General features: G+C 39.2%; 1 protein-coding gene across 1 annotated transcript; it reads left to right on the top strand.

Moving 5' to 3' along the window:
* Nucleotides 1–9: 9 nt before the first annotated feature.
* On the top strand, nt 10–27819 carry LOC145232565 (uncharacterized). Its single transcript, XM_080097210.1, has 41 exons — nt 10–326; nt 785–898; nt 1501–1712; nt 2343–2527; nt 2899–3081; nt 3533–3718; nt 4504–4768; nt 5258–5362; nt 5620–5717; nt 5879–5937; nt 6296–6442; nt 7109–7287; nt 7946–8259; nt 8877–9069; nt 9301–9505; nt 9812–9950; nt 10466–10995; nt 11474–12934; nt 13525–13670; nt 14003–14108; nt 14405–14521; nt 15150–15206; nt 15302–16386; nt 17149–17350; nt 18459–18604; nt 19049–19209; nt 19721–19829; nt 20187–20330; nt 20645–20758; nt 21491–21564; nt 22015–22155; nt 22885–23042; nt 23586–23777; nt 23843–23930; nt 24081–24266; nt 25166–25261; nt 25605–25657; nt 26067–26140; nt 26207–26255; nt 26796–27098; nt 27296–27819. The coding sequence occupies exons 1-40, from the start codon at nt 110–112 to the stop codon at nt 27071–27073; spliced, it is 8568 nt and encodes a 2855-aa protein (XP_079953336.1). The 5' UTR covers nt 10–109; the 3' UTR covers nt 27074–27098; nt 27296–27819.

Genomic DNA, 27819 nt, shown 5'->3' with positions numbered 1-27819 from the left:
GCGAGATTTTGTTAAGTTGTATTTGTTTGGCCAGCAAAACGTTTGTTGTGTTAAAAATGACCAATAAAAACGCAGAAATTCAACATTAAATGCAACTAATTATGCTGAAATGTTGCTTCAATTTGAAGTTATCGTTTCAAGTAATATCAGGCGGAAAAAGCCGTGGCCACGAATCAGATGGATTGGAAAACAGAAAGAAAGCGTTTGCTTATTGGACAAAAGACGTGCTTCGATTTTGTACTTGCCATCAGGAAGAACCAAACGCGTTATTGGTGCCTTAAAGTCACACATGAAAAATGTTGTTTACCTCAATACTAGTACATCTGGTAGGGATCATTTACAAGTTGTTTTTGGTTTATTAGTTGATTTGACAAATTCACACAAAAAACTGTTGTTTGGAATTTATCTTAGAATGAATGTAAAACTAATTAAAAATTTTGCCTTTGTTTAGTATTTTTTTAAATGTTTTGTTAATGTATCCTTGCGTTATGTGCTATAACTTTATAAGCTGGTGCGTTAGTGCATGGGCCAGTCTGCAGAACATGGCAGTTCCCGACGAGATCTCGCGCGTGCGGGACCAACATGTCCCACATGCGCGCGTGCACAGCCCATAAGTTCGCATGCAAGGTCAATTTCAGCAAGCGCAAAACAAATAAAAGGGGTCAAGGCAGTACAATTAAATACCTTTCGTGCGAATTTTCCGCGTGCAACCCCCCAAAATTGCCGTGCAAAAATTTGTTTTCAAAAAAATAATCAACATTACAAATGTAGTATTTTGTTTTAGGTGCCTATACAGTTGCACTACTCCTAAATGGACAAATAGTGAGATGGAGTAAAGACTCAAACAATGTGGTTGTGATTCCTGCTTGTAAAGATTTTACTCCAATTAACACAAAAGGTATTGTTTTCTTGTTATTTACAAGTAGTGCAGTATGTCTGCTTGGTTTAGTTGGTAGAGCGGGAGTTATAAAATACTCCTGCCGTGGGTTCGAATCCACCACAGGCTAGATTTTTCTAGCCTTTGCCTTGCCATATGGTGATGAATGCTTGGTGACCGGCTGATTCGGTATAGCGCCTTCAATGGGCCTGGCATACTGTGATTTACATATGAGTGTGTCCTGATCGCTGGCACATGCTCGAAAAATTACCCTGCGGTGGGATTTGAACCTATGACAGGAGTCTTTTGGGGACTTCGCTCTACCTTTAAGCTACACAGGCTCAGTGGTGAACCCGCCAAAAGTCGAATCACAAGCACCGGTGCCTGCCTTGTATGCTGTACATACCAGCTACGTAGTAGGGATCAACAGTTCGACTTGATGACCGACTGATTCGGTATAACGTCTTCAATAGGCTTGGCATACTGTGATTTACATATGAGTGTGCCATGATCGCTGGTTTGCGTAGAGGGTTGATCCCAGCTATTCATTTATGTCTTATATTAGCTCATTTACTGCACTTGTTCCTTTCTTTATGAAACTCTGTACGCATTCATTTTTGCAGACTCAAAGAAGATTAATTTGTTTATCAGTGATGATGGACAAGTTATTTTGTTGATTATCGATTGCAGCAAAATAAATGTTTGGGAGCAACAAGCCTCTACCGGTGCTCCAAACGACTTAGGAGAATGGTCTATGGTTGATTTGGGTCTAGGGCCTTTGAAATCAGTTGCATTTAAGGAAACCGCTGTTGATGCAATGTTTTTTACCAATCAGGTAATGTATATGTTTAATTTGTTGGTTTGTGAGCCAAGAATTTGCAGTTGTGTGTGCTTCTGGTGTAATTGTCTTTTGCTTAGCAACCATTTTGGCATTTATTCCAATTTACTGTAACAGTGTGAGTTTACTTAAAGGAATGGTGCAAGAATTTTTTTTGTCAAATGCAACATGTTGTGTCATATTGTTGCATTCTGCCTATGTTTTTATGTGTTAAAGTAGATAGAAATGTCCGTTTTCTGTCAGGTTTATGGTATAAAGCACACAGATCAACATAAACACTTTTGTGTATGACACTGTTAATGTCTTTTTTTATTATTTTTTAGTATATTTCGCATGTATTTCGGTTGTGCGATTTTTAGGAAGGGCAAAATGTGACCCTGATAAAAAAAACTGGTGTATGCTTAACACTTTATGTCAGGGGTGGGCAACCTGCGGCCCGCGGGCTGCATGGGGCCCTTCATTAAAGGTTGTGCGGGCCACAGAGATGCTTGGATTTCAAAAGTACTGGCAAACGAGTCCAATTATTATATATTTTTGAGCTGATTAATGCGCTTGATGCTAGTTTTCTAGTTTAGTTTAACACTTTATGTGCTCATGGTGGTTTGAACTGTTTTATTTTATTGCCAGACTCAGGGTCAATGTTGTCTGTGTACGTTCGTCTGCAACAATTCAGTGCAACTTGTTGTTTGTAACATCTTGCTTCACTGGCACGATGAATTAGTTTTTCATCCTGACGCACCCAGTTTTACCTCTTCTGTCTCGTACCGAACATTTCCATTGGATGCAATGACTCCACCATGCAAAGCCATCAGGTAAAATGGCTGTAATGAGTCTTAAAATTTGTTTAAAAAATTGGTAAAACATCATTTTTTAGCATTGTTTGATATAAAATAAAATTGAATGTTATTCTGAGAAGATATTTATACTAAAATTAGAAATTAAACCATCTTAAAAACATATTTTGTGGTAAAAGCCAAGTAATTTTTTCTGTTTAATCTAAAAAAAATTTATGTAGGAAAAAAGTTGTTGTTTTCAAAAAATCACAAAAATTTTGAGCAAAAAAATCAGAGCCAGTATATTTGTGTAGAACATAAGGACGTTTCGACAAGTGCTATTGTCATCATCAGGTTATGAACAATAAAACGACAAAAAAATTTTAGCAGGAAAAAATGTTTTTTTCCAGAATCCGTGGAGCCTACCTCGCCAAAATCACTCACGATGCACAGACGGTCGCAATTGTTCTCAACCAGCGCCAGCCGTGCCAAACTCAAATGCTTTTTCTTCATCCATATTCCTCCACTGCAGTGGCATCAGATTTAAAATCTCTTGGATCAAAGAGCAATAACGTTCTTTCTCAATTTGCAAAGTAAATATTTTTTTATTATAAATATTTTGTTTTAGTCAGATATTTATAAGGTTCTTGGTAATATCACACCAAAAAATACAACTTAAAAAAATGAAATTACTGAACTTTTCTAAAATAGTTTTCTAAAACTTTTCTAAATAGTTAAAACCCATTTTGCAGTTGTTTAAGAAATAGATTATAATATTAAATTTGTTTGCAGATAATAACCTAATTGTATGATGTAAGTTACCCAAATTGTAAAGAAAATATACTCATATTCAGTATAAATATAGCAATAAAAAAATTTTGGTCTAATTTGTTAACTAAGTTATCGTTCTGTTAGACAAAATACTCAATGTTTTAAAGAACTTGTGTTAGTGACCAATCTTCTGAATGAACGTTTGTTTAGTATTTCCATGTAGCATGTTACACACGCAAAAGGGTGCTTGCTAAACTTTTTTTTACTTTACAGAACTTACTGGGTGACAGACATGGCTTGGACAAGTGACGATCTGTTTCTTGCGTGCATGACTGGCCGTGGATCGATGTTTCTACTTTCGAAACTGGGGCATCCCCTTATTATAGCCACGCACAAGCAAGGCATCGAATTTGGGCCGGCTCTTTTCATTCCCTTGCTTCCATTGATTGAACATGACAAGTAAGTAGATTTACGGATTAGGACATATCAGTGAAAAAATTGACTCAAGTATGTAAGTAATTGTTTGTCATTATATGTGAAAAATTAGGGCATAATGAGTGATTAGTTTAAGAGACACATATTTTTGGTTGATCCAATTTGTTTTCAAGTCTTGATTTTCAAATGCCCACCCTCTAAAGCAGTGATTTTTCAATATTTTTTCTGTTTGTAGGCCATGCAGTTTACGTCAATTTCCACTGCTTTGCTCTTTATAACCTGTTAATGTCACCAAGCATTTGCTGGATTGTGCAATTGTGTTTGTCAATTTGTTTCACCAAGCAAATAAATTCAACACAGGTCAAACTGAATAATTTTCCTTTTTTTGTCTAATTTGATTTTGTTCCACATGTGTGGCCAAGAAATGTTGGCATGAACTTTTTCAAACTTACACATGATAGGTAATGTGAACCTCGATTAAACCTGATTCAGTTAATCCCAATCTTTACCTAATTTGGCACAAAACTGGAGGAAAAAATAGTTTGTAATGTGGTAAGACTCAAACTAATCAACATCGGTTAATCCGGATCTTCTTATAATCCTGGCAATTTTTTTTGGTCCAAATGGGTCCGAATTAACTGAGGATTGCTGTGTTTTTCCATTGTTTACTCTCACAAATTTTGATCCCAGTTGATTCAAAGGTGCACCTACAGACGTAAAAACCATAAATTTTAATAAAGTGTCAAATGCGTTTGCTATCCAATCTTTTCTTAGATATTTATCTGCCTCTTATTTTGTTTTACATTTAGAAAGAAAGACAATTTTGCCAATCCAGCACCACATCGACCAGGAAGTCCTAACTCTCTTGCTTCATCTATGATCTCGGAGAAGTCATGGCGCCAACGATTTTCCATCACAGCTCATCCGAGGCTTCCGATACTTCTATGTAGCGATGGTTACATTGTCATAGCTCTCCAGATCACTGAGTTCGTCCGACCCCGAGATGTTGCTACACTCTCATTGGTGGAAACAAATCGTCAGTTGAGGAAAATCATTGACAAATATAAACTTGAAGTAAGCATTGATAGGTTTGTGGCATTGGTTCAAATCCCACCGCTGGCTAGATTTTTTTATCCTGACTTGGTATAATGGCTGTTTTAGGCCTGGTGTACTGAGAGTTAGGCATTGGGTATCAATAGTTGCCTTTATATTTTTTGTTCATTTGTTTTGTGTATGCAACTGCAAAGTATTAGCTTATATTTTGGTATTTTCACAATAATGAACAGTTTTGTCAAAACATCTGAATATGATGTCTATGTTTATATGATAATATGAGGCCCTAACTTCAAAGTTATTACTTTTCTTCCTAAATTTTCAATTTTGGATCCTTTAAATACATTGCATATGTTGATGCTCATTTAATTACATTCGCTTGCTTATAAAACCTTATTTTATTATTTAAGCATAACATTTTAATACTACAGAGAAAACCAGTTAATCACACACTGGTTAATGGCATAACTTTTTACATTGGACAGTGTAAATTAGCATTTTTCTTTTTAGGTTAATTCGTTGTCAACACCCCGGTACAATCTTCCAACTGTGCTGTTTGATGAAGTCAAGTTTCGTGAGCATAGGTTGTCACGACTGTATGCAAGATGGTTTAAGGTAAGTATCAAGTAATCCCTTATTCCAGTGATCTTGTTCTGTAAATTATTTTTAGTGTGCCACAGAGTTATTTAAACTTGTAATGGGATAGAATATGTGACAAAATAAGTTGAGTGCTTGTAGGATTTGGGCTGAGCCGAGCCAGAACCAGACCACTCAGTACTGAGCATCATTTTTTTTAATGCTTGGTGCTCCAAAAAAACATTTGTGCTTTTTGCCCATCCTTCATTGCTTGTATTTTTTTTTTTCATTCTTAGAAAAAGAAACCAGAGAGAAAGCCACTCAGTGAAACTCAGAATGTTGCAGAAAACAGTTTTACGCAAGAAAATGAAGACATAAAGAAGTTGGCATATAAGTAATAATGTCTTAAATTAGGGTTTATACTTTGTCGGCATATTCAATTCAGTAAAGACTAATGCGCACATAATATGCTAATCTTTTGTTACTATAAATAAGCTGTTTGTTACTATGTTTCTGTGAAAGACTCAGTTTTGACAATATTTTTTATCCTTTCAGATTTGAAGAAGAGGAAGCTGAAGAAGTGAACCAGGAAAACAGTTCACCAGAAAGCCCAGGTAAATAAATCAGCGAGCTTGATTTAAAAAAAAATAATTTTTGTTTCTTATTTTCTTCACTGTTCACCCTATAAACATTTTTTTCTCACAATTGGAAATTCTTTTGTTAATGCTTGTGATAGGTGTGTGAGGTTGCTTTATGGGTAAAAACTTTATTTGAAATCCAAATGTCTCCGAGGGACACACAACCTTTACCCGCTGACCACAGATTGTACATGCCTGGTATAAGTACATCTGTTATATTGATTTGAGGGAACAAAGTGTAATATATATTAGTGCACTAAAGGCAACATGTAGAAAAGCAGTGATATTTGGTAATAAAAAATAATGTTTTCATATTTAAGTTTTGTTTATTCAGACGAGGCAGAAGACAAAGAAAATATGAAGAAACCATCTGGGGCAATTCTAAATGCTGATGAAGGAAAAATTAGTTTTGCTGACCTTAGTTTGACCTTCGACCCACAATCAATGGATGAGTCGTTTGATGCAAGTTCTGTGGACGGAAGTAAGTTGTGTGACTCACTAAAAATCTAAGGTTAACAACCCAAACAGACAGCATTTGAAGTGTATTCAGTGGTGGGATTCAGTCGGTTTGCACAGGTTCTGTAGAACCGTCCTACGAAATTTTATGAGATCAGCGAACCGGTTAGCATTACTGGTTACTGTCAATGGACTTTTTGTAACAGAACCGGCTGAAAAATATCACTTTTGTGACAGAACCGACTGACAAACAATTGGAATCCCACCACTGAGTGCATTTCTTTCATTTTTCTCCACATTGGGCAGACAAAACATCTCAATGTGTTTTGCTCATAATAAGCCTATTGTATGTCTGTTGAATCTTTTTTGTTTGTGGATTCTTCCAATTCAGGGTGAATCACAGTAATAAAGGCGTCATGCCGAAAATGTCAGGCCCATTAAAGGCGCCATACTGAATCAGTTGGTCACCAAGCATTCACCACCTTATGGCAAGGTGCAGGCCAATTCAGGGTGGTTTAATTTTGTTTTCCCATTGTGTTGCACTTGGTCAAAGCAACTAAGCTTAAGTTTCCTGTTTAGAGAAACACGAGTGGTTGAGATGGGATTGGAACCAACATCCTTGTGAACACATTGTACTAACTACTTGGTAATTGGGCAGTGTTTGTTGGCTAATTGCAAATGTGTGTTTCAGAAACTCTGGTCGAGTCATTGAAGTCTTGTATCACAAAACTATGCAGTACATGGGGTCTTATTGTGTCTGAGCGAACTGAACAAAATGGTAAAATCCAATCAGAGGGAGGAAAAGATAAGGACAAACTTCACAAGTTTTTCATGCAATCAATGGCAATGTTATGTTCTGTATTAAATGAGGTAATAGTTTGTTATCTATATAGGTAGAGCTACTAACACAGGAACTCACATTACCAAAAAGTTTGCTAATACTGATAGACAGGTTTTTTTAAGGTTTGGTTTGGGTGACCGCTAAGTAGTTTTAAGAGACCGCAAGTGTTTCATTTAAATACCAAAAAATGGCCATATTTGCTTAAACGAATTATTTATTAGGCTACTGGCAAATTTTGGGAAACTGCTGGAGAAATTTGGGGGACCAAAACGATCCCCAAAACACCTCAAAAAAAAACACTGCTGATAGATGTCATAAACAGTGCAGATATTTAAATTAACAGTGAGAGTGGGATACGGTTAGGGACCAAATTTAACATAAAGAACTGGGTTTTAAGGTTGATTTTACTGTAATTATTATTATGAAACCTCAGATTAACCCCAATAGCCCTAACAATGAGCATTTTTTGCTCAAACTGTATTTAAAATATTTCTGTTGTCCCACCTACCTGAAATTAGCAGGCCTGTTATATGAGTCCTTGCGTTAGTAGATCTACCGTCTAAGTGAGGTTAAATTGAAACTTGTTGATTGCTGTCTCTGAAATATCGCCAAACCAAATTTGCACAAATCTTTTTCCTAATTCATTAATTATATAGGTAAATAAATGCTTGCTATTTATTATTGTAGTGTCAGCAGTTGGCACATTGTCTACCATGGTCACTAGACGAAGGTCACCACCACGATAAAACCGACACCCACGTTCGTGAAATACTTAGCGATATTTTGGTGGACTTGGCTGAAAAAGTGGCAGCACTTACTGCTTGGGATCTGGAACACCTCCCTCTAGTGGTGGAAACTTTGCACACTATCATTAAAGCAATCCTCGTGAGCCACCGGAGTGCACCAGAGGGCTGCACTTCTGTGATGGAGTTGTCCGAAAACTTTTCATGCACTGTTTCGTTGCTGTTGAAGGCAGAAGAGATTCTTAACCACGTTTACAAGTAAATTATTTATTTAAGATTGGCTTTTGGCAGTTCATTGTTGACAAATTATGACTTTAAGTTAATGTACAGTAAACCTAGGTTAAACCGGATCTTCACCTAATTTATACAAAACTTAAGGTACAAATGATTTGTAATGTGGTAAGGCTCTATCTAATCGACATCAGTTAAACTGGATCTTCACCTAATCCGGTCAAATTTTTGGGTCCAAACGGGTCCGGATTAACCAAGGTTTATTGTAGTTCTGGTTTTAAAAGTCACACTTTAGTATTTATTACTGTGTTAATAGTAGGCTCCCGAACTGCTTATCTGCACATGTAAAAAGTAATGCATTAAATTGAACACTTCATGTATTAAGAACTTTAATATAGTTTGTAGGTATTTTTTAAAGATTTTAGTGTATTTTTTTTTAGAATCTTAACCAAAAAACAACAATAGTTACACATTATAAACATATTTAGAAAGTTTGACAAAACAAAAAAGATAAAACTCTTAATATTTTCAACTGTGTCCAATCTTTCCTAAATTACAATTTCATCTCCCATCCATTTGTTTCACATCACATTTTTTTACCCTTTCTTGTTTTTACTTTTAAATTAAAAACAATACTTTCACAGTTTTCACGAATCTGATGTCATCGATAGCAAACAATTCCTTCCAATCAGACAATCCTACCACTCATTGGATGTTGTACCGATGCAAAATACTCTCGAGGACAAAATTTCTTCACGACCGCTTCTCTTGTTCCCAATTTGGAAGCAGACTTACAGATATATGTCGGATTTGTTTAATGCTGTGCCAAATATACAGGTAATATTTGTGCAAAAATCACTACCTCAATACTTGTGCTAAGTAGAACATGGTTCCAATACTTGCTGTCTGGCACTTTTATTTAAATGTATTTAATTTAAAAACAGGTTTGGGCCGGGATTTGGGCGTTTGCATTAGGGTTCCTTGCTGTTTTTTAGACATGTTTTTTCATTTTTTAGACATGTTTACAACTTCGGCATGTTTGATAAAAAACTGTTATTTGTGTTTCAGATAAACCCATCTATGCAACGTCTCCTCTCATTCATGCAACGTTTGCTCATGAGGTCATTGACCCAGAGTGACCTCTCCCCTGGCCTTATCCTTCCCACTGTAAAGGTCATGATTGGGCATTTAACAGAGTATAAACTAGATTCAGCGCTTGACCTCGCCTCCACGATTCTGAACGACCATCAAAACTACAACAAAGCTTGGAAAGGTGATGGAAATAACTGTAGGAATGTTTTAACTTTTAAGGTTTAAACATCCAGCCAATATACGATAAGCTGCAGACAGTGCACACTATTTTGGCCAAAAAGGTCTCGCCAGTGCAGCTGGTGCCATGACTTTTTTCCCATTAAACTGGAGTGCCGTTGTATGGCCACACTAGCTCATACATCCAAAGTCTGGTCACCAACTGCACTAATAACATCCAGGCCGAACCAGTGTGCACTGTCTGTAGCTTAACTGTAGAAAAGTTTTACGCTTCAATCTGTACTTGACTTTGAACAAATTTTTTTCACAGTCGACAAGTGGCAAGCGGTGGAACTGCTCTGCTGCGCGATGACGTCATACTTCACTAACCAGTCTATGCGGTTCGTGACCCTTAAACCCATGGTGAGGTCATTCGAGGTCGAGAGAAAGTGGGTGACTTCAGCAGTAAGGTAAGTTTAGGTTGTTGGACATATTTTGTTGGACAATGTTTTTGCTTGGTTTTGACGGGGTTCGAACCCAGGACTCTTCGACTTGGAATCCTCGTCAGGATTTTGTTTATTCTTTAGATGAGTCCGGCGCCTAGGACTGTTTTCTTTTAATATATTTATGCGAGTCCAATTTTTGACAAATAATCGAATATCTATTAGAAATAAATAGGGTGACTGCGTCGCACCTGAAATGGTAAGGAATCATGATTTAATGTCATTAGAAAACTGTATTTTGCGGCTCCGACAGTGCATCTATTTCACATCAACAAATGAACTGCTGTGTAAAATTGTTGGCAAAACAGCTTATTCGCAATTTGTCCGGGCTACACAAAACACTTTAAAATCGGTTACTTTTCGTTTTTGCACTTTACAATACACGATCAGTTAGCCTGCAAGAAAATAATAATCGTTTGGGTCGAAAGCTTTTCCACCCTTGGTTTTCTTGTCTTTACATTTTGTTCATAAATTGGTTACAGAACTCAGCGTCTTTCTAACTGCTGGACCGCCGCACACGCCGTGTCCCTCCTACTCTGCTCCGGGAGAATCCAAGAAGCAAGTCGCCTAGCGATGGGGGTTGGGGACTGGCGATGTGCCACTGTCCTCTCCGCAATCTCCGACAAAGTCCGCGCCTTTACAGAGGACAACCAGCGTCACGTGGCCATTAACGGTTACCAGGGCAACGGAAAAGATCATCCATGTGTCCTTAGTATCCTCCAGGACAGATTCAAGAGCTTAATTCCCTGCGAGATCCTTCAGGAGTCAACTTCTACGTGGGAAGATGTAGAAAATGTTTCCAAGTTTGACCCCGAAGCGCTTTACCCGGAACTCGTTGACCTTTTCCTGGTCGCGGTCATGACCGGGAGTGACCTCGCGTCGTGGGCGGCTAAGTTTACTCTGGGTCATTTGAAGGATCAATGTCGAAGATTGAGTTTTCTGGTCGATCCGGATACGTATCTTCCCGCTCCTCCACTTTACTTGCCCCAGCCTACACCGGATGAGCACGTCGGTATGTATACCAACTAATACATGTTCTCTTACATAAATATGGTTTTAAAATGGTTAACTTTTGGCATTTTAGGTAAATAGTTGATACTATGTTATGTTGTTCATTTCAAAGCAATAATTATGTTATTTTATGCCGTATGGGTTTCTTAAATCGCTGCAATTAAAAAAACCCATTAAAATACAGTAAATCTCGGTTAAACCGGGTTCGTTTAATCTCCTAATTCGTACAAAACTCGAGATACAAATGATTTGTAATGTGGCAAGACTTTAACTAATCGACTTCGCTTAATCCGGATTTTTTGGATCCAAACGGGTCCGAAATACCAGATTTACTGTAACTCGCTTGGTCATCTTGACATTCAAAAATCATAGTGAGCTAGTGGTGAACTAAGTGCATCTAATTTTCAAACTGGTATTTGCCTGTCAAAAAAATTCTCAGTTTTCCACATTTTTAGTGACACTTGTTTAATTTTATTAAGGTAACGCTTCATCCATTCACCTGCGTCAAAAGATCTCAGCTCTTCTTCGCTTATCACTAGTCATCTTCCATTCCATTGGCATCACCGAGGAAGCCTCTTCCTGGTACATCCGGAAACTAGAGGAGCGATCTAAATCTCCAAACTCAACATCAGCATCCCAAACTCCTCCTAAATCCTCCTCGGAAAGTTTGAGCTCCCCGGAGTGCCAAGCTCTTCTTTCTTCCTACAGAGAGGTTTGCTCCCTGATGTGGGCTCTTTATGTCCGGGAGCAGGTGTCCTTGCACTCTAGGAGGTACCAGGTCCTCCGGGAAGCGGCTCAGCCATGCAACTCCTCCCTTCGTGATTGTTTATCATGGATTGAAAGGATCAGGCCGTTTGCTAAGTTCTTACAATGCGAAGCGGAGATGCAGGATATAGTTTTGTGTCTTGTTTCTGGTATGAAGTTCGATTTCGATGTCGCTACGACCCTAGCGACTTACTTCTATGACTCCAAGCTAGTCGAGCCTAAAGTTGCGACGCGGTACAAACAAATAATGTCGAAAATGCGTAAAGTCACAGTGCCTGTGCATCGCCATGAAAATGCAACCTCAGACAATAACAGCTCAGATGCAGCATCACTTGATCAGCATAACATGACCATGCAGCCTTTGACGGTATTCTACCAACGTGAGTGTAGATCCAACATACAGCAAGCGGATAACAAATGCTTCCAGCATATTTTTATGAAGCAAAAACAACCGCTAGATGGCACTGGTGCGTCCAGCACATCGATGACCCTTATGAGCGTGGATGAAGAACTAGGGGCTTCAAATCGAAGTTTTCCATTTGAGTCTGACCATTTATATCATCAGTTCATTGCACAGCTGTTTGATATTATCCTAGACAAATCTGTTGCGTTGAGAAAGTTCACCAAAAGCGGGAAAAAGATAAAGAAAGCGAAAATGCCGCACAAATTACTTGTGTTGAGTAATCGCTTTCAGATTGCTTCAGAAGAACTTAACTCTGTCGCTGATGTCAGTGTTTCTCGGTTAAAGAAATTCAGCTCTCGCGTTGAATCAAGGATTTCTCCGGAATATTTTTCAACACCGAAGTCAGCTATCAAGAAAACCTCCTCTATGGTCGACGTTTCGAAAAACCCCAGTCGCTTACTGCAGTTCAAAAGTCCAGATTTTTCATCACAAGACAACCTATCCAACCCTGGCCCGTCTAGGGGTCTTTATCGTTACTTTAGCTTGCCTGAAGTTAACGAAACTCAAGCTGAAGAAAGGTTGCATCCTCTGCCTGTTGAATGTCCAACTTTGGAGCAAGATAAGGTTCCACCAGGGATGAGGAACCGGCTTAAACGGTTGTCGTCTTACGCTAATTGGCTGGAGCTCTGGTCTGAAAAGTATTTACCAAGTCAAAGCAACACAGCTGCTTCTGCAATGAGGTTGACTATCACAAAGGACCAACTATTAACAGGTGATGTTTTGTTGCATTTTTGATCAAGTTTTTGCTGTATTTTTTCATCATCACTTGTGGTGGCAATAAATTGAGTATTTTTTGTCCATCTAGAGCAGTGGTTCTCAAACTGTGGTCCGTGTACCACTAGTGGTACGTCAGGGCTTTCTGCTATACATAATACAAGCCATCAAAAATTGCTGCTCAACTGACCCAACTGATCAGCCCTGTTTTTTGCAGAACCAATGTCTAGGGCGTTTTTTAGGGATTGCTAACATGCTGGTTTTAAAAATAAGCTAGTGTAGTAGAGAAGAACTTTTGGTTTATCCATTTAAACAAGATTTAGGTGAAAGAGTCGTCAAGTGGTACGCAATCAGTATAACTTTGAGAACCACTGATCTAGGGTGCGGTCGTGAACATGTATGCTGTAATATATGTACTGGGGGCCGTGACTTAAATAAAATTCAAAATATCATATGTTTGGATTTCAAAACAAAACTGCTCTAAATAGATTAAGAGTTTTACCAACCTAGTATCCATATGTGTCTGACTTTTTGTGCGCCTATTGTGTGTTTGACAACATAAGAGTTAGAAGATTATGTTTCCTCCAGGTTTGGTTGTGGCTGAACTCAGATTCGGAACTCGCGATTATTTCAAAACCACCGGAACCGGCAGCAGTAACTCCGATCGCACGAGTCAGCCTGCGAGTGAGCGAGAAAGCGAGGATGACGTCACGACCGTCAGCTCCATCGATGACGTAAGCAAATGACGTCATATTATGGAATTGCTGAACCTTGAGCTGAATTTTTTTATTTTTTTCAATTTTTTTTCAACATTTTATTGATGATGACGTAAGATGATGTGGTTGGACTACTGATGACGTCACGAATATTGCAAAATTGTGGAAAAAAATTTTGTTTTACGCATTTGTTTTTGTTTTGTCAATATTTTTTGTTGATGACGTAGCTTGATATTGTGGGGCATCTGATGACGTCACTAATGAACAGAGAGAAATATATGGGCGATTGTTCTGTGAATTAGATTTTAGTCTGATTTCTGCAAAACAGATTTAAATTGTGATATTTTCAGGCACACCAGGTGGCAGACAAGAGCGACGCGGCGATCTCGAAAGCTGTGAGTGAACACTTGATAGCAGATGATGATGGTGAAAAAGATGATAATGGAGAGTTGGAAGGTGAAACATTGTTCAGTGACACCCCGTCACGTAATTTCAAAAATTTCAAACATTAGCCATCGAGCCAGTGACCTGTTATTGTCTATTTAAGAAGGAAGAGATACATGATATTAATAATTGCCAATGACAGCATAGATGAACAGGTTTTGGAAATTCGGCAGCATGTGATGAGCCACAAGCCAATTTTTACTAAATATTTAGGCCATTGGAAACTACTGTTCTGACAGGCAACACAATCATCCACGATTAGTGAAAAGCTAAAATTAAATTAAAATATTCACATATTTATGCCTTAGCTGTAGATGAAGTCGACGCAACGATTGTTGACGTCACAGCAGCAGAAGACAATGGAGAAGAAGATAAAGATTCGACAACTAAAGAATCTCCGGCAGACGAACATGCCAGCGATGAAAGTATGAACATTTTTCGTTTATTGATGCTTTTAGTAGCTGAACTCAATAAATAAATACAATGTTTGTTACGTCATACACATATTTCACACTTATTAACGTCGTTTGTGACGTCACACAGACATTTCAATAACACAATGTCAAGAACACAGACGACTTCTTGAATAGAAAAAAAATTTTAATTCCTGAATATTACAACTATTTAGATTTGAGTGAAGTTAAGTAATAAATAAATATCGAAATTATCCTTGAAACTTAATGTCTAATCCTGTCCCGAGCAACTTCTAATTTATTAAACAGGACTTTTTCTCCAAGTTTTATGTGACGTGAGATGGTGTTAATGGCTCTATCAAGTTTTATGACGTCTTGCTGACGTAATATATAGTTTGTGACGTCAGGTCGTTGTGGTTCACTGAGTTTAAATCAACTCTGCATCAAAAGCATTTTGCAGACGAATCCGGTTAATCGCATAAGCAATCCACCAAGTGTTTTATGCAATTAACCACATTATGCGATAATCCGGACGATTTTCTTGACAAATGACCAACATTGGGATTTACGATCCCTATGCGGCTAAACGGATTGTGCGATTAACCGGATTTGTTGTCACAAGAATTTGTGTTTTTTTCAGAAGACGCAACTCTTAGAACAGAAGATCTTCTTGATGGAACGGATTCCCAGGCTCCAGGTAAAATTGTTGCTTCCTTCGTTTTTTTTTTAAAAGTCGGTTTTACATCAGGTCTTTAGTCTTAAGAGTAAGACGTCATTCTCTAACATTTGCAGAGAGTGTTGCGGGCGCCTCTAGTGTCGAACCCGACGGGGGAGGATTACGAAAACCGAAGCCCCAACACCAACAACCTCCTTCCAGCAACGAGAGCGTGGCAGGCGTCGTTCGAAGCGAGATTCAAAATGTGCTACTCGCTCAACAGGTGTCGCTGCTGAGTCAAATTCTGCTCGGTCAAACCATGATCGCGTCACAAGGTGGCGCTACACAACCAGGAGCTCCAAACCCGATTTTAAATGGAGTTCTACAGTCTCTGGTCCCGGGGTTTTCCCTTCCAGCCCCACAACAAGCCCCAAGTGCCCCACAACACCAGGTTGAAGCTAAAGTTGAAGAGCCCCCGATGCCGCCCATGTATCCCCAGCAAACCGTCCCGCGGAGCCCAGAAAAGAAATTCGCGATCCCTCTGTTTCACGTCCCGGGGATAACAAAGTCTTTGGATCAGAAATCCGTGAATTTGCAGAAGACCCCAAACTCGCGGCAAGCCTGGGCATCCTCCACCGCTGCGAAGAAGACTCGATATGAGCAGGAAACTTCATCACCTCCTCATCCCAACCGGATGCGACTTATCAACCTCGAATCCCCGAATAAACCGCTCCTGGTGAAAGACCTTGGCGCTTCACAAACAGCCCCAAAACAAGTAATTCCCGAAGCCCCAACCCAGCTCCCCCCGAAGGGTCACAAACCAGACGTATATTCCCACCATGATGACTTAACGCAACCTCCACCTCAAAATGTTGACCCCGCCCCTCAACAAAACCAGAATTTTCTAAAATTCCCGTCAGTCCCGCGTCGCGAGCAGGCGTACAGGTCACGTGTTCCAGGCCCGGCGGCGTCCGGCGCGTACAGGACACAATTTCCGATCCTACAGACGGACGTAGCGCCCCCAACTCGTCCTCAGTTCCAACAATCCGTGCCGAGGAGGGCGTGGTCGGCTGAGTCGGTTCCCGCCCCCTTTTCTCGCATCAGGGAAATACCCGAGCGTGACGTGCCTCAACTTCGAAGGGAACTGGTTCCGAGGCTGATCGACCCGCGCGAGGTTTTGGCTTACGAAGGAAGAAAACAAGGATTTAAAACAGTTGCCAAGGTAACCACAATACACTGTATGTGACGTAATGCTAACGCAACAATATGGTCTGTGTTTTTTCGCGTTTTTATTCAAAATTTGTATTTTTGTCAAATCACCACGAAACCTTATGACAGACAAATAACTTGTTTCGGGTGGTTTTAAAAAGTTTCTATTTAAATAAAAAAACGAGTATTACAAGTTTCGTACTTGTACTATATTTTGAAATGTGTATAACTTTTAATAAAAGTGAAGCATTTTGTGGATTTTTGGACTTGGTCAACGCTTATATCAACAAAATTATTGAAAAGAATTTTTGAAATTTATTTTCACTCCCAGTTTTAAGTTGAGTCGGATTTTTCTGGACGCGTTCGGGTTTCAGTTTGAGTAAAAAACTTCCAATCGAACTTCATACTCATATTTATGTCCTAATATCACTTTGGTATATATAACTTTCTTTTTCGGGTTTGGTCGGTTTTGGTGTTGTACTTTGGGTTCATGCCAGGTTACAACCCTTTTCTCCACCGCTTAGAAATTGACACGTTTCCTACATAGTTTATCAATTTGTATACAAATTGATATGAATATATTCATTCGTTTGTCGAAATCAATGGATCATGTCAATGGTAAAAATAACGGCTCAAATAAACGTAAAAAGCGACATGCTTTATTGTTCAAACGTTTCGGCAATTGCTCATGCCATCATCAGCGATATGAAGGGACACATTAGTTACAATGTTACATCTTATGGCAAATAAACAAACCAGTACGATTGTTTTTCAGAGCAATGTTCCAAGCTCCCGGGCGCCTCCAGTGCCTATGATGCAGGTCAAGGCACCATTGTTCGAATCCAGAGCAGTTCGGGAAAGCACAAAGCCGAGCATCGCGCAGCGTGAGATAGCTGACAAGGAAAACATGGACCCGGATAAATGGGAAACGAGAGAACCAAAAACAAGAATGCGAAAAACAACAGAAACCAAACAAGGTGATAATCGGCAGATTTGAAATGATTTTCATTGTTTATTAATTTTGAGTTAAAATACAAAATCTTAACTGGGATCGGTCATGAAGCGCCTACGTAAACCAGCGATCACGGCGCACTGATATATAAATCACAGCATACCTATCAAAGACGTTATAACGAATAAAGCCGATCACCAAGCATTCACCATATGGCAACGCACAGGCTAGAAAAAACTAGTCGCAACGCCTTTAATAGGCCTGCATGGCGTAGTATAATTTCCCCTGTAAATGTGCAACTTTAGATTAGTGAAATACAACTTAGGAACACTAAAGACAGAGTGCAATTTACAGTAGTATATGCCGGGTCTGTTAAAGGCGTTATAGCGGATCAGCCGGTCACCAAGCATTCATGCTGTTTATTAATGTGTATGTTAGTCAACGCGCCCAATAATAATATTCAATATTTTCGTCCGTCACGCATGATAAGACACCACACAGGCACTTGGACGTAATATCCCACTGAACAAACACTCAACGAATGCTGGGTTATTTTTTAAGTTTTTACATCATTATTATGAGGCATTCTTAAGGATGCAGCTAGCTACCATATGGGTTGGTAGTTTATGCTGTAAAGGCAAATAGATTGGTACAATTGGATTGAAAGTGACTTTATTTACAGTGCTATGCTTGTATTTATGTCAAAGGCGTGTATGTCACAATAAGTGTTTTATTTGAATGCCTTCGTTTAAGTATAGGATTGATTTGATAGATAAAAGACGTGTATACTTTTAAGCTATCGAGGTATTATTTATTGTGGACAAGCAACAACTTAGAGCCCTAAAGGCATTTGCATAAAAGTGTTGACATGTTTGAAGACGATTTTTAAATTTTGACTTATTTCACTTATTTCGGAGCAATTTTAACAGTTAGATTAGGATTAGCTTATTACGTCTTGTATTTAATTTCTGTTTTGCAAGAAAAGAGTATTTATTTTTTCTGTTTTAAATGTAAACAAGAAGACCATATAATATTGTTGTAACGTGTGGTCCAGTAGAAAGTTTTTGACCAACCTTATCTTAGGTTGATTCTAATTTTGACATAGCTTGACAAACAACAACTTCCACCACTAGGTGCAGCAAACGCAATGGGACCATCTTTTGAAGGTTACCTTGACCAGGATGCGATAAACCGCGAGGTGGAGCAATTGAGCGGGAGTGACACGGATGGAATGATGACACCGGCCGACGCCCATTTTATTGCTTCTGTGGGAAAGAGGGTCAGTTTCCATTAATTTTAATGCTAATTCCAACAGAAATTGAATGACGTTGGAAATGATGACGTCATCACTGCCATGATTTGTTACATTTTTATTTTTCGGACGCAACCGTAGCTGAGTTGGCAAATGCTTTTGCATAAGTCTGATTGTGGGTCTTCGTTCGTGAAGAGGACACATATTTTTGTCGCACGTTTTTAAGGTCTTTGATCGAGAAAAAAAGTGCTTGTATCGAAACTTTAACACATTAGGGATGTGCACCTAAGTTGTGCACTGCACATTTTGAAGCCAATTGACCCAACGTTTCACTCACAGACCGCCAAATCGTAAGCAGGTGTGGGTTAGTGGAACGTTAAAAAGTATGTTAAAAAGTAACCACCCTTGTTAGGGACAGAGGGTGGTACTCGAGCGTTATGTAGCTTTTGTAAGTTATTTTAAATCTTCCAGGTTCCGGTTAAACCGCGCATGAAAGATGCGCAACTTCAAGCCGTCATTGAAGAGGTGAAAGATGACAGTGAGTCCTCATCCAAAGAGGAAGAGCAGGATTACAGGGATCGCCACACCACCAAACCCCTCAAACCTCCTCCTGATATTTTCCTCAAACTCAGGTTTGTCAAAAATTACACCGGAATTAGATAATAAGTGAAAAATTGTGGTACGAATTACGTAAAATAAAACAAAATCCTGGCCCAAATTATTTGTTGTATTCAACTTTGAACAGAACTCTGCGAATCTTATTTCATTTTTTCAAAATGTTTTGCCTGTTTTTACGAAATATTAGTTTTCTATAATTATCTCCTGCAAATGTTTGCGAGACTTTTACTGGAAAGCAACAAATCATTGGTTATCAAGTTTTTAGAGCTCTTCTGGCAATGGTATTTTTATTCCGACGCTTCGACGTCCTATACCGGTCGCCTTCATCAGGGTGAATAACACTAAATGCGACTAGTACAGTGCACGATAAACAAAGGGGGAAAAAGAATGAAACGCAAGCACGTCACAATGCAGCGAAAACACTCCGCGATAACGAATGAAATCATTGGTTATATTCCACACAAGATATGCAAAATTTTTGGGGTTTCTGTGAAAACAATTTTCTAAACTATTTCGTTTCCGTAGACTTGAAACTGACGTCATACCGTCTGACGTTACAGAAGAACGTGCAGGATTTTTGCATGTTGGTGACGTCAGCGTGGATAGCGTCAAAAGGGGAATACCCAAGAAAATGGTGAGTACCGCATCAGGTTTTCATGCGTCCCATATCCGTGGACAGCTATGTCGTAAAAAAATAAAAAATAAACTCGATTTTGTTGGAGGTATTTTTCCACACTTGTAACGCTTGCATTTAAAACCATGTATGTAGTGTTTTGACCTTGTTCCCGAATAAAAATTATCTTATGTTTGTTTATGCATGATTAAATTGATTGCTTGAGTGATTTTGTGGCAACTTGCTTGGCCTCACCCTCAGCATGTTAAGTTCATTTGAATACGGTATTATATCAGCTTATAAGATTGTAATATCTGCTTTAACTTTTATTGTCCGGCGGTGTTTTCATTAACATTGCAACCATTAATTTGATCACAGACGCCCGCAGAAGTTCACTACAGGTCAGTGAGCGGAATTCGACCTGAAGTAACCCCGTACGCACCTGGTTTTCCCCCTGAACCGCAACCCGCTACCAAGAGCGTTGAAACGATTTTGTCCGATCACGTTAAGGAGGTCAACAGGGTAGGTGACTTTACGAAATGAAACTTCAACGTTTAATTACAACATAGATGAATAGCTGGGATCAGCCCTGGAGCGTCCATGCAGACCAGTGATCACGGCACACTCATATGTTAATCACAGTACGCCAGGCCCATTGAAGGCGTTATAACGAATCAGCCGGTCACCAAGCATTCACCACCGTATGACAAGGCGTAGGATGGAAAAATCTAGCCTGCGGTGGGATTCGAACCCACGACCGGAGTTTCCGGGATACGTACTATGCCTGGCGTACTATGACTTTAACGTTTAATTTACTTTTAATTATTCTAACGTAGGTGCGCGAGGTTCGTGAAGTAACCAGAGAACGTTGGACATCTGGAATGCAACAAATGGGAGCTCAGTTGGACGCAATTGATGCCATGGCTAAAAAGATGAACGACGACTTCAAGGTACTAGAACAATCACGAAATATTTATACATTGAAACACTATACACGGACCTGTCATTAAGTTTAATGACGACTATAACGGCCCAAATAGAGGTAAAAAGCGACATACTTTAATAATCAAACGTTTCGGCAAATGCTCATGCCAACATCAGTGATATGAGGGACCACATCAGTTACACCTGTTTATAACCACTTGAGTCACGTAAAAGATTGATAAAAAGGTGCTAACAAGCGTCGCGTAAAACGATCGCTTTTTCCGTCTATTTAGGCCAGGGGTGGGCAACCTTTGTTACTGTAGGGCCAATTATAAATGTCAAAATTGGATCGAGGGCCGCACATGTGCATCACACAAAGTGATTTTACTTTGTTGCTTACCAAATATGCTTAACTACAAGTATGATTCGTATTTGATTCTAGCCACATTTTGCCAGATCGCAGAAAACTAGCATCAGGCGCATTAATCAGCTCAAAAATATGTAATAATTGGACTCGTTTGCCAGTACTTTTGAAATCCAAGCGTCTCTACGGGCCGCACAAGCTTTAATGAAGGGCCGCAGGTTGCCCACCCCTGATTTAGACCGTTATGTTCATCATTATATTTATGTTTGGTTGTCAATTATTGACCAACTTTACATACTGACTGAAAGCATAGTTTGATTGAAATATAACTTACATAGGTAGCTTGTATATATTTCAGTTTTTTACAAGATTTTTTCCTTTAAAATTTGCACAGAGTTCAGAACGACTTGTGCAGACCATTGACACACTGAGTGACGTCATGGCCCCTACGTCAAGCGACAGAAAACGGTAGGAGTAACTTTTATGCTTAATGAATGGTACTGCCGTATTTATTGGATTGTAAGCCGCGGCTTATGAAGTTTTTTACCAATACCGTTTGTGCGGCTTACAGTCGAGGGCCACTTACATTTTCATACCATACCGATATTATTTCCACACCCTGCTTTTTGTTTTATTTCGCGTTCAAAATTCTTTTGCATATTGGCTTTACACGTTAACATGCGCTCTGCTGGGTAGAACTATTTGCGGGACTAACAGTTGTTGACAAATAGTTGTGATATCTAGCAACAGAAAGAAGTTCCATAAAACATGTATCTTACATTACAATGTGCGGCTTACAATCGAGTAAATATGGTACCTATGCATTTCCTATGTCCTATACTCGCAACAAACATATGTATGTAATATTCCTTACTGACGAAATGTGGAAACCTTACCCTCAGTGTTTTTTGTGAAAAGATCTCCGCCTTCCCGTGAACGAAGTCTCAGTCCAGTGGTTGAAGAACGAAGATCACCACGTGACAAGCTATCACCACGTGATGTCAGTAGAGATGCGCGAGCTCACCACGTGGTCAAATCGCCACGGAGCAGATCTCCGAGGTAAAAATGTTCGGTGTTTAAAAGTGATGCTCCTATTTCATACCATAAACCAGGGGTGTGCAAACTTTATCACTGATAGAATACAGTCAACATAATTAGACATCGGACCGCACCTATTTATCCGGTTTCTTTTCCCCCTTTCCCTGTCGTGTTAACCCACAATGCGCCAACCTCACTTTCTTGTGAGCTCTCTCCAAAAAACGCTTTATAACACGGTGTAGCTGCAGCGCGTTTCATCTACCAATTGTGCCCTTCACTGTTTTGTGCCCCATAACGTTTTAACGTTGCGCAGCTATTTCCGACTTGGTGATTGTTTTAGTGCAATTGTGTCGCGTTTAAAAGGGCGCTTGTTTCAAATTACCGTGCCAAGCTAGATAAGATATAGCTGCACACATACACCATATGAAACATGTTTCGACCTATAAGGTCTCGTCACTGGTGACAACACATTAGGCGTATAACCAAATGTAGCCAGGCTATACACCATGGTTGTTGTGCTTCTGGAGATAAGATATAAATTTGAAACACTATGTACGGATCTGTTCACAACTTCAATGGCGAAAATAACGGCCTAAATAAACGTAAAAAACGACATGCTTTGTTGTACAAACATATCTGCAAATGCTCATGTAATCATCAGTGATATGATGGGCCACATCAGTTACACCCGTTTATAATCACTTGATATAAATTTGCTAAAAACGATACTTTCGTTTCATTCCTGTACAGAGAATATGAGGTACCACGTGACCTGACAGTGGCGTATCAGCCAATGAGAGAGCCGGTTGCCAATAGATACGACCCCTCGTACGATTTCAACACGGCTTCTTCGAGATACAGAGCACGATTGGAGGAAGCTTACAAACTTTCAACGTCGCATGGCAACGGTAGGATTATGTGGTCCATCACCATATATGGTCATCACATCACATAACGTAAAATACAGAGAAATCATTATGTCGTTTTTTGTACATTAATGCAATAGCGTATTAATGTACTTGCTTAACATTTTTGTTTGTGGGGGTTCTTGTGTTTTTGGCCAAAATTGTGATCGACCGCATAGTTCGTTTCTAAGTGGAACTAAGGTGAACAAACACACGTACATGCGTGGACGCTTCAGGGCTGATCCCAGTACGTGTGTATGTTACCCTTTGCTAATTTACTGTCGATCTTGCGATCCCCTACTACGAAGCTGACTGTGCAGCATACAAGGCAGGCAACGGTGCATGTGACTCGACTTTCGGCGGTTTCTCCACTGAGCCTGTGTAGCCCAGTTGGTAAAGTCCCGGAAAGACTCCTGTCGTGGGTTCGAATCCCACCGCAGGCTAGATTTTTCTAAATTATGACTCAAAGAAGGTTCCTATACCTTCAGGGCCACGAGCAAAGAAAATTGATTTCCTTTAAACATCTTTTTGCAACTTATTTCGAAGATGCGGATTACAGTGACATAGGTGATCACGTGTCCAGCACCTCGTCCGCTTATTCGTACCAACTCAAGCGTGACCAGTCGTCGGAGCGTGACCGACCTTACGAGACGCCGCATGAAATTCCCACGATCCCAGAAGAAGGCGGGATTTCATCCAGAAGTTTCACAAGCAGTGATGAGACAAGACTTGAAAGAAGTAAGTGCATTTTTCCGTTTGATAAGGTTGGGAACCACTGTACTAAACGGTCTGTATTTTTTCAGCATCTGTTCTGAGACAAGAGGAGTTAGTGAGAGCTTTGATTGAAGATAAAGAAACTTCAAGTTCGAAAGTGAAACCGTGGAATCAAAGGTTAACGATTTCATCACATTAACCAAGTTCCAACTATTATGTAGCTATAATGAAATTAGAATTTATGAGCAAATTTTACCCGCAAAGTTGTGTGTGTATATATATTATACAAAACCGAAGGACCAAGTATAATTTTCTTTTTTTCTTCAGGTCTGACGAAGACAAGCAAAAAATTCGCCGCTGGATGGAGCAAAAGCGTCGCGAAAGAACTGAAGAATATCAGAGCCGCGTGAGGGCGCTGCGCGAAGCTGAGTCGAAACCCTTCAAGGGATCGAGTGGTCACACGACTCAGCGGGAAATAGAAGAGGCGAAGAAAAAGAGAGAAATAGAAAGAAGGTAAAAATTCATCGTAAAATTCTCGAACAAAAACAATGTTAGCTGATGTGTTTCAAACTTGGTACCGAAGTGTAAAAAAGTGGACTAAAGACAGTTTGAGTAATGGATAAATGAGTAAAGTAATAAACAGCCAGGCTTAAACTGACGATCACTGCTTTTTTTCAACCATAAAACAGTTAATGTCATAGACGATAAAAATCCTTCATAAAAACAGAATCAGTCGGTTTATGTAAAGAAATATTTCATTTTTTGTCACCAAAAATTGAAATAATATGATTGTGCTATACCAAAATGGTAGTTTCCGTTTAGGCGGGTTTCATTTGGCCAGCAGAACCCGCGGGTTCAACTACCGTCTTATGCAACCGGACGTACCCCGCCAGGTTCGTGCGGTCGGTTGCGATCCTACGGCAGGACATACCCAAAACGGAATTCAACTACCATTCAAATAACATGACACTTGACTCGATAACCCATATCTTTGGCGCCTACCGGGGTTGTCCATTGTACATGATATATTGTTTCTAGACAGCCCAGTAACAACTAGCACCTGTGTTTATCCAGTTATGCATTAGATGCCTAGCCAAACAAAACGCCGGTAATTTAAACAACAGGATACTTGACTAGACACCCAATGTTTCTTTTAGTGTCCTTACGGTTTGTATAACTGTTTAACGATGACAATTAAGACATATAGATATATAGCCTGGATCAGCCCTGAAGCGTCGATGCAGACCAGCGATCATGGCACACTCATATAGAAATGCCATATAGTGGTGAATGCTTGGCGACCGGCGGATTCGGTATAACGCCTTCAATGGGCCTGGCGTACTGTGATTTCTAACGATGACAATGTGATAAAGTAGCAATGTAAATAAAACTGGATTTGACTTGGTTTGCAGGAGAATGTTAGACAACCATCACAAGCAACGTGTTAAGGATTCGATGAGTCTAATGAAAGAAATAAAAAGTGACAAACCAACAATGCCATCGCCAAGGTAAGGTGGAGACGCTTTAATTCAGGGTGGGCAACCTTTGTTAGTGTGGGGCCAAATACCAATAGCCAATATTACATCGCGGGCCGCACCTGTGCATAACACAAGGTGATTTTACTTCGTTGCCTACCAAATATGCTTAACTACAAGTAAAATTCGCATTTGATTCTAGCCACAAAACGCCTGGTCGCAGAAAAGTAGCATCGGGCGCATTAATCTGCTCAAAAATATATAATAATTGAAATATATAACCCTGCTCAAAGTTAATAAATTACCGACATTGGGAGGCAAAAGTTTTCCTTTGCAAACCAAATATCGTTGGTTTCATTGCATTTTGTTCTTTTAGGTCACAAGCATTTGCGAAATCTTCGAAAACAAAGCGGTCCCCGTTAAAGGAAGGTAAGCTACTGATTTTATTTATTTAAATAATATTCAAAAAATGGACATAGCTTATGTAACTATTTTAGTCCGATTCTCTTTTGACTTTAATAATGAGCAATTTAAAACTTCTGTACATTCGTCAAATTATTTTTCTTATATCAAGTTGTCTTTTAAAAGGTCTGATTGTACATGTTTAAGTCTGGTTGTTTAAGTCTGGCAAGAAATGCTTCTTAAATTGTGCTAACAAAATGTCCAAGGGGGTCAAACAGTATGAAGTCTTAATTTGGAGCAACAAATTTGAAGATTTTGATTGTCAACTTTTTTGCCAAGATACCAGATTTTTTCCTGTTCCAATTTATATTCTGTAATCATTATGCACATTAGGGCCGAAAACCATTTGTTAAAATTCATGTTTATTGTTTTACAGCAAACGGACAATTAAATACAACTTATCGCACCAATAAGCGGATCACACCTTACAAGAAGAAGTCCATGAATAAGGTAAATAAACACCCAACTTGTTTTGTTCATCAGTGCAACGTTATATCTACGGAATTTATATTACAGAGCTCCACACAAGGTCGTAGATCTGACTCTCACTCATCTCCTGAAACAGGTGAAAATTGAAAAAGGCAAACTTTGAAAAAGATTTAGAACACTTTGGAATTCTATGCACGAATCTCTGTGTAATTTTAATATGGAGTATAATGGCCCAAACATATAGAAAACGCGATGTGCTTTATTGTTTATTGAACCTGGCGTTCTGCGCTTTATTGTTAAAACGTTTCGGCAAATGTAAAAGCATAGAGTCAATAAATGATAAGCTGCAGACAGTGCACACTGTTTCGACCTATAGGATTTTTATCAGTGCAGCTGGTTTTTAGCCTGATACTACCAACAAACTGGAGAGTCGAACTCTTGTCACCAGCTGCACTGATCAGACCTTTTATGGATCGGAACACTGTGCACTGTCTGCAGTTTTGGCAAATGCTTATGACATCAACAGTGAGGCTTTTGACCAATAAAGCATGTCGCTTATGTTAAATTCCCTTTAGATTTCTAAAACAGTGCTTTACTAAAGCGGCCATAATACTATGCGACAAGTTTACCATACAGATTTTATTGTTGTTAAACTTTTTCTACTAAATCTTAAAAGTTGACCCCCTGAGTGACGTTTCCCTCTCGAGCGTCATGAGCACGTGGCACGTGAGTGATGACGTCAGACGCCTTTTGTACGGGAGCTCGGAAAAGCGCTTTAAGGGTCATGTGACGTTTGACCTTGAAAGCAACCAATCATTGAAGAGTTTGCAAAGTCACGTGACCGCTTCGCGAATGGATGACTCTGATGTGAAGTCATGCGGAACGGAAAGCTTGCTCGGTGACGTAGATTGGAATGACGTAGATGCGATGATTTCGTCAGTGGATAAAATGTGACGTAATAATGCTGCGTCGATTTTAGGTAAGTTGTAGTTTCTTCTTTTTTTGATTAACAGGTCCATAAAGACATACACAATGGACAATAATAGTGAACAGTGGCTTAATAAAAAGTTTTAGGACTGTTGGGCATTCGGTTAAGTCTAGCAAGTAGCAACTTGGCTAGGTAATTTATATTTAAAAAAATGACGGACATTGAATGTTTTTTTTTTTAATTTTCAGGATTGAAAAGGGTTTATTTTGTGGCAAAATGGAAACAAGAGCAACATTTTTAGAAGAGCTTCTGGCTTTTTAGCTTTCTCGTTTTCCTGATAAGTAGTTTGTTGCTTATTTTGTGGTGCAGGTACAGTGTTAAAATTTTGTCAGTATTTTTGTCATTAAAACTTGCTACATAGCAGGTATAGGATTAATGGAGTAACTGTTTTCTAGTTATTCTGGCAAAAATTCACATTTTTTTACCCAAAGAAAACTGGTTACACATAACAAATGTGCACATTTACCATAACTTGTAACCTATACACTTTGTGTATGTGCTGTTTTTTACACCTTGTGCGTGGAAGTTCAATCCAATGTATTATTGATGTTCGGCTAAGCTCTTTAGAAACCCAGCAACTCATTTTTACAAGTTTTCATGTTTTGTACAATTTTCTTACTTCGCTTCGTAGCTTGTAAAGGTAATCTACCTATTCGTGTGCATTTAAATTGCCGCTTAGAAAACAATAACACTATTTTTGATACGCCCTGTG

Source organism: Phallusia mammillata, chromosome 6, assembly GCF_965637545.1.
Source record: "Phallusia mammillata chromosome 6, kaPhaMamm4.hap1.1, whole genome shotgun sequence".
NCBI classification, from domain to species: Eukaryota; Metazoa; Chordata; class Ascidiacea; order Phlebobranchia; family Ascidiidae; genus Phallusia; species Phallusia mammillata.
Note: the sequence above shows the minus strand (reverse complement) of the source record. Positions and strands in the feature narration are given on the sequence as shown.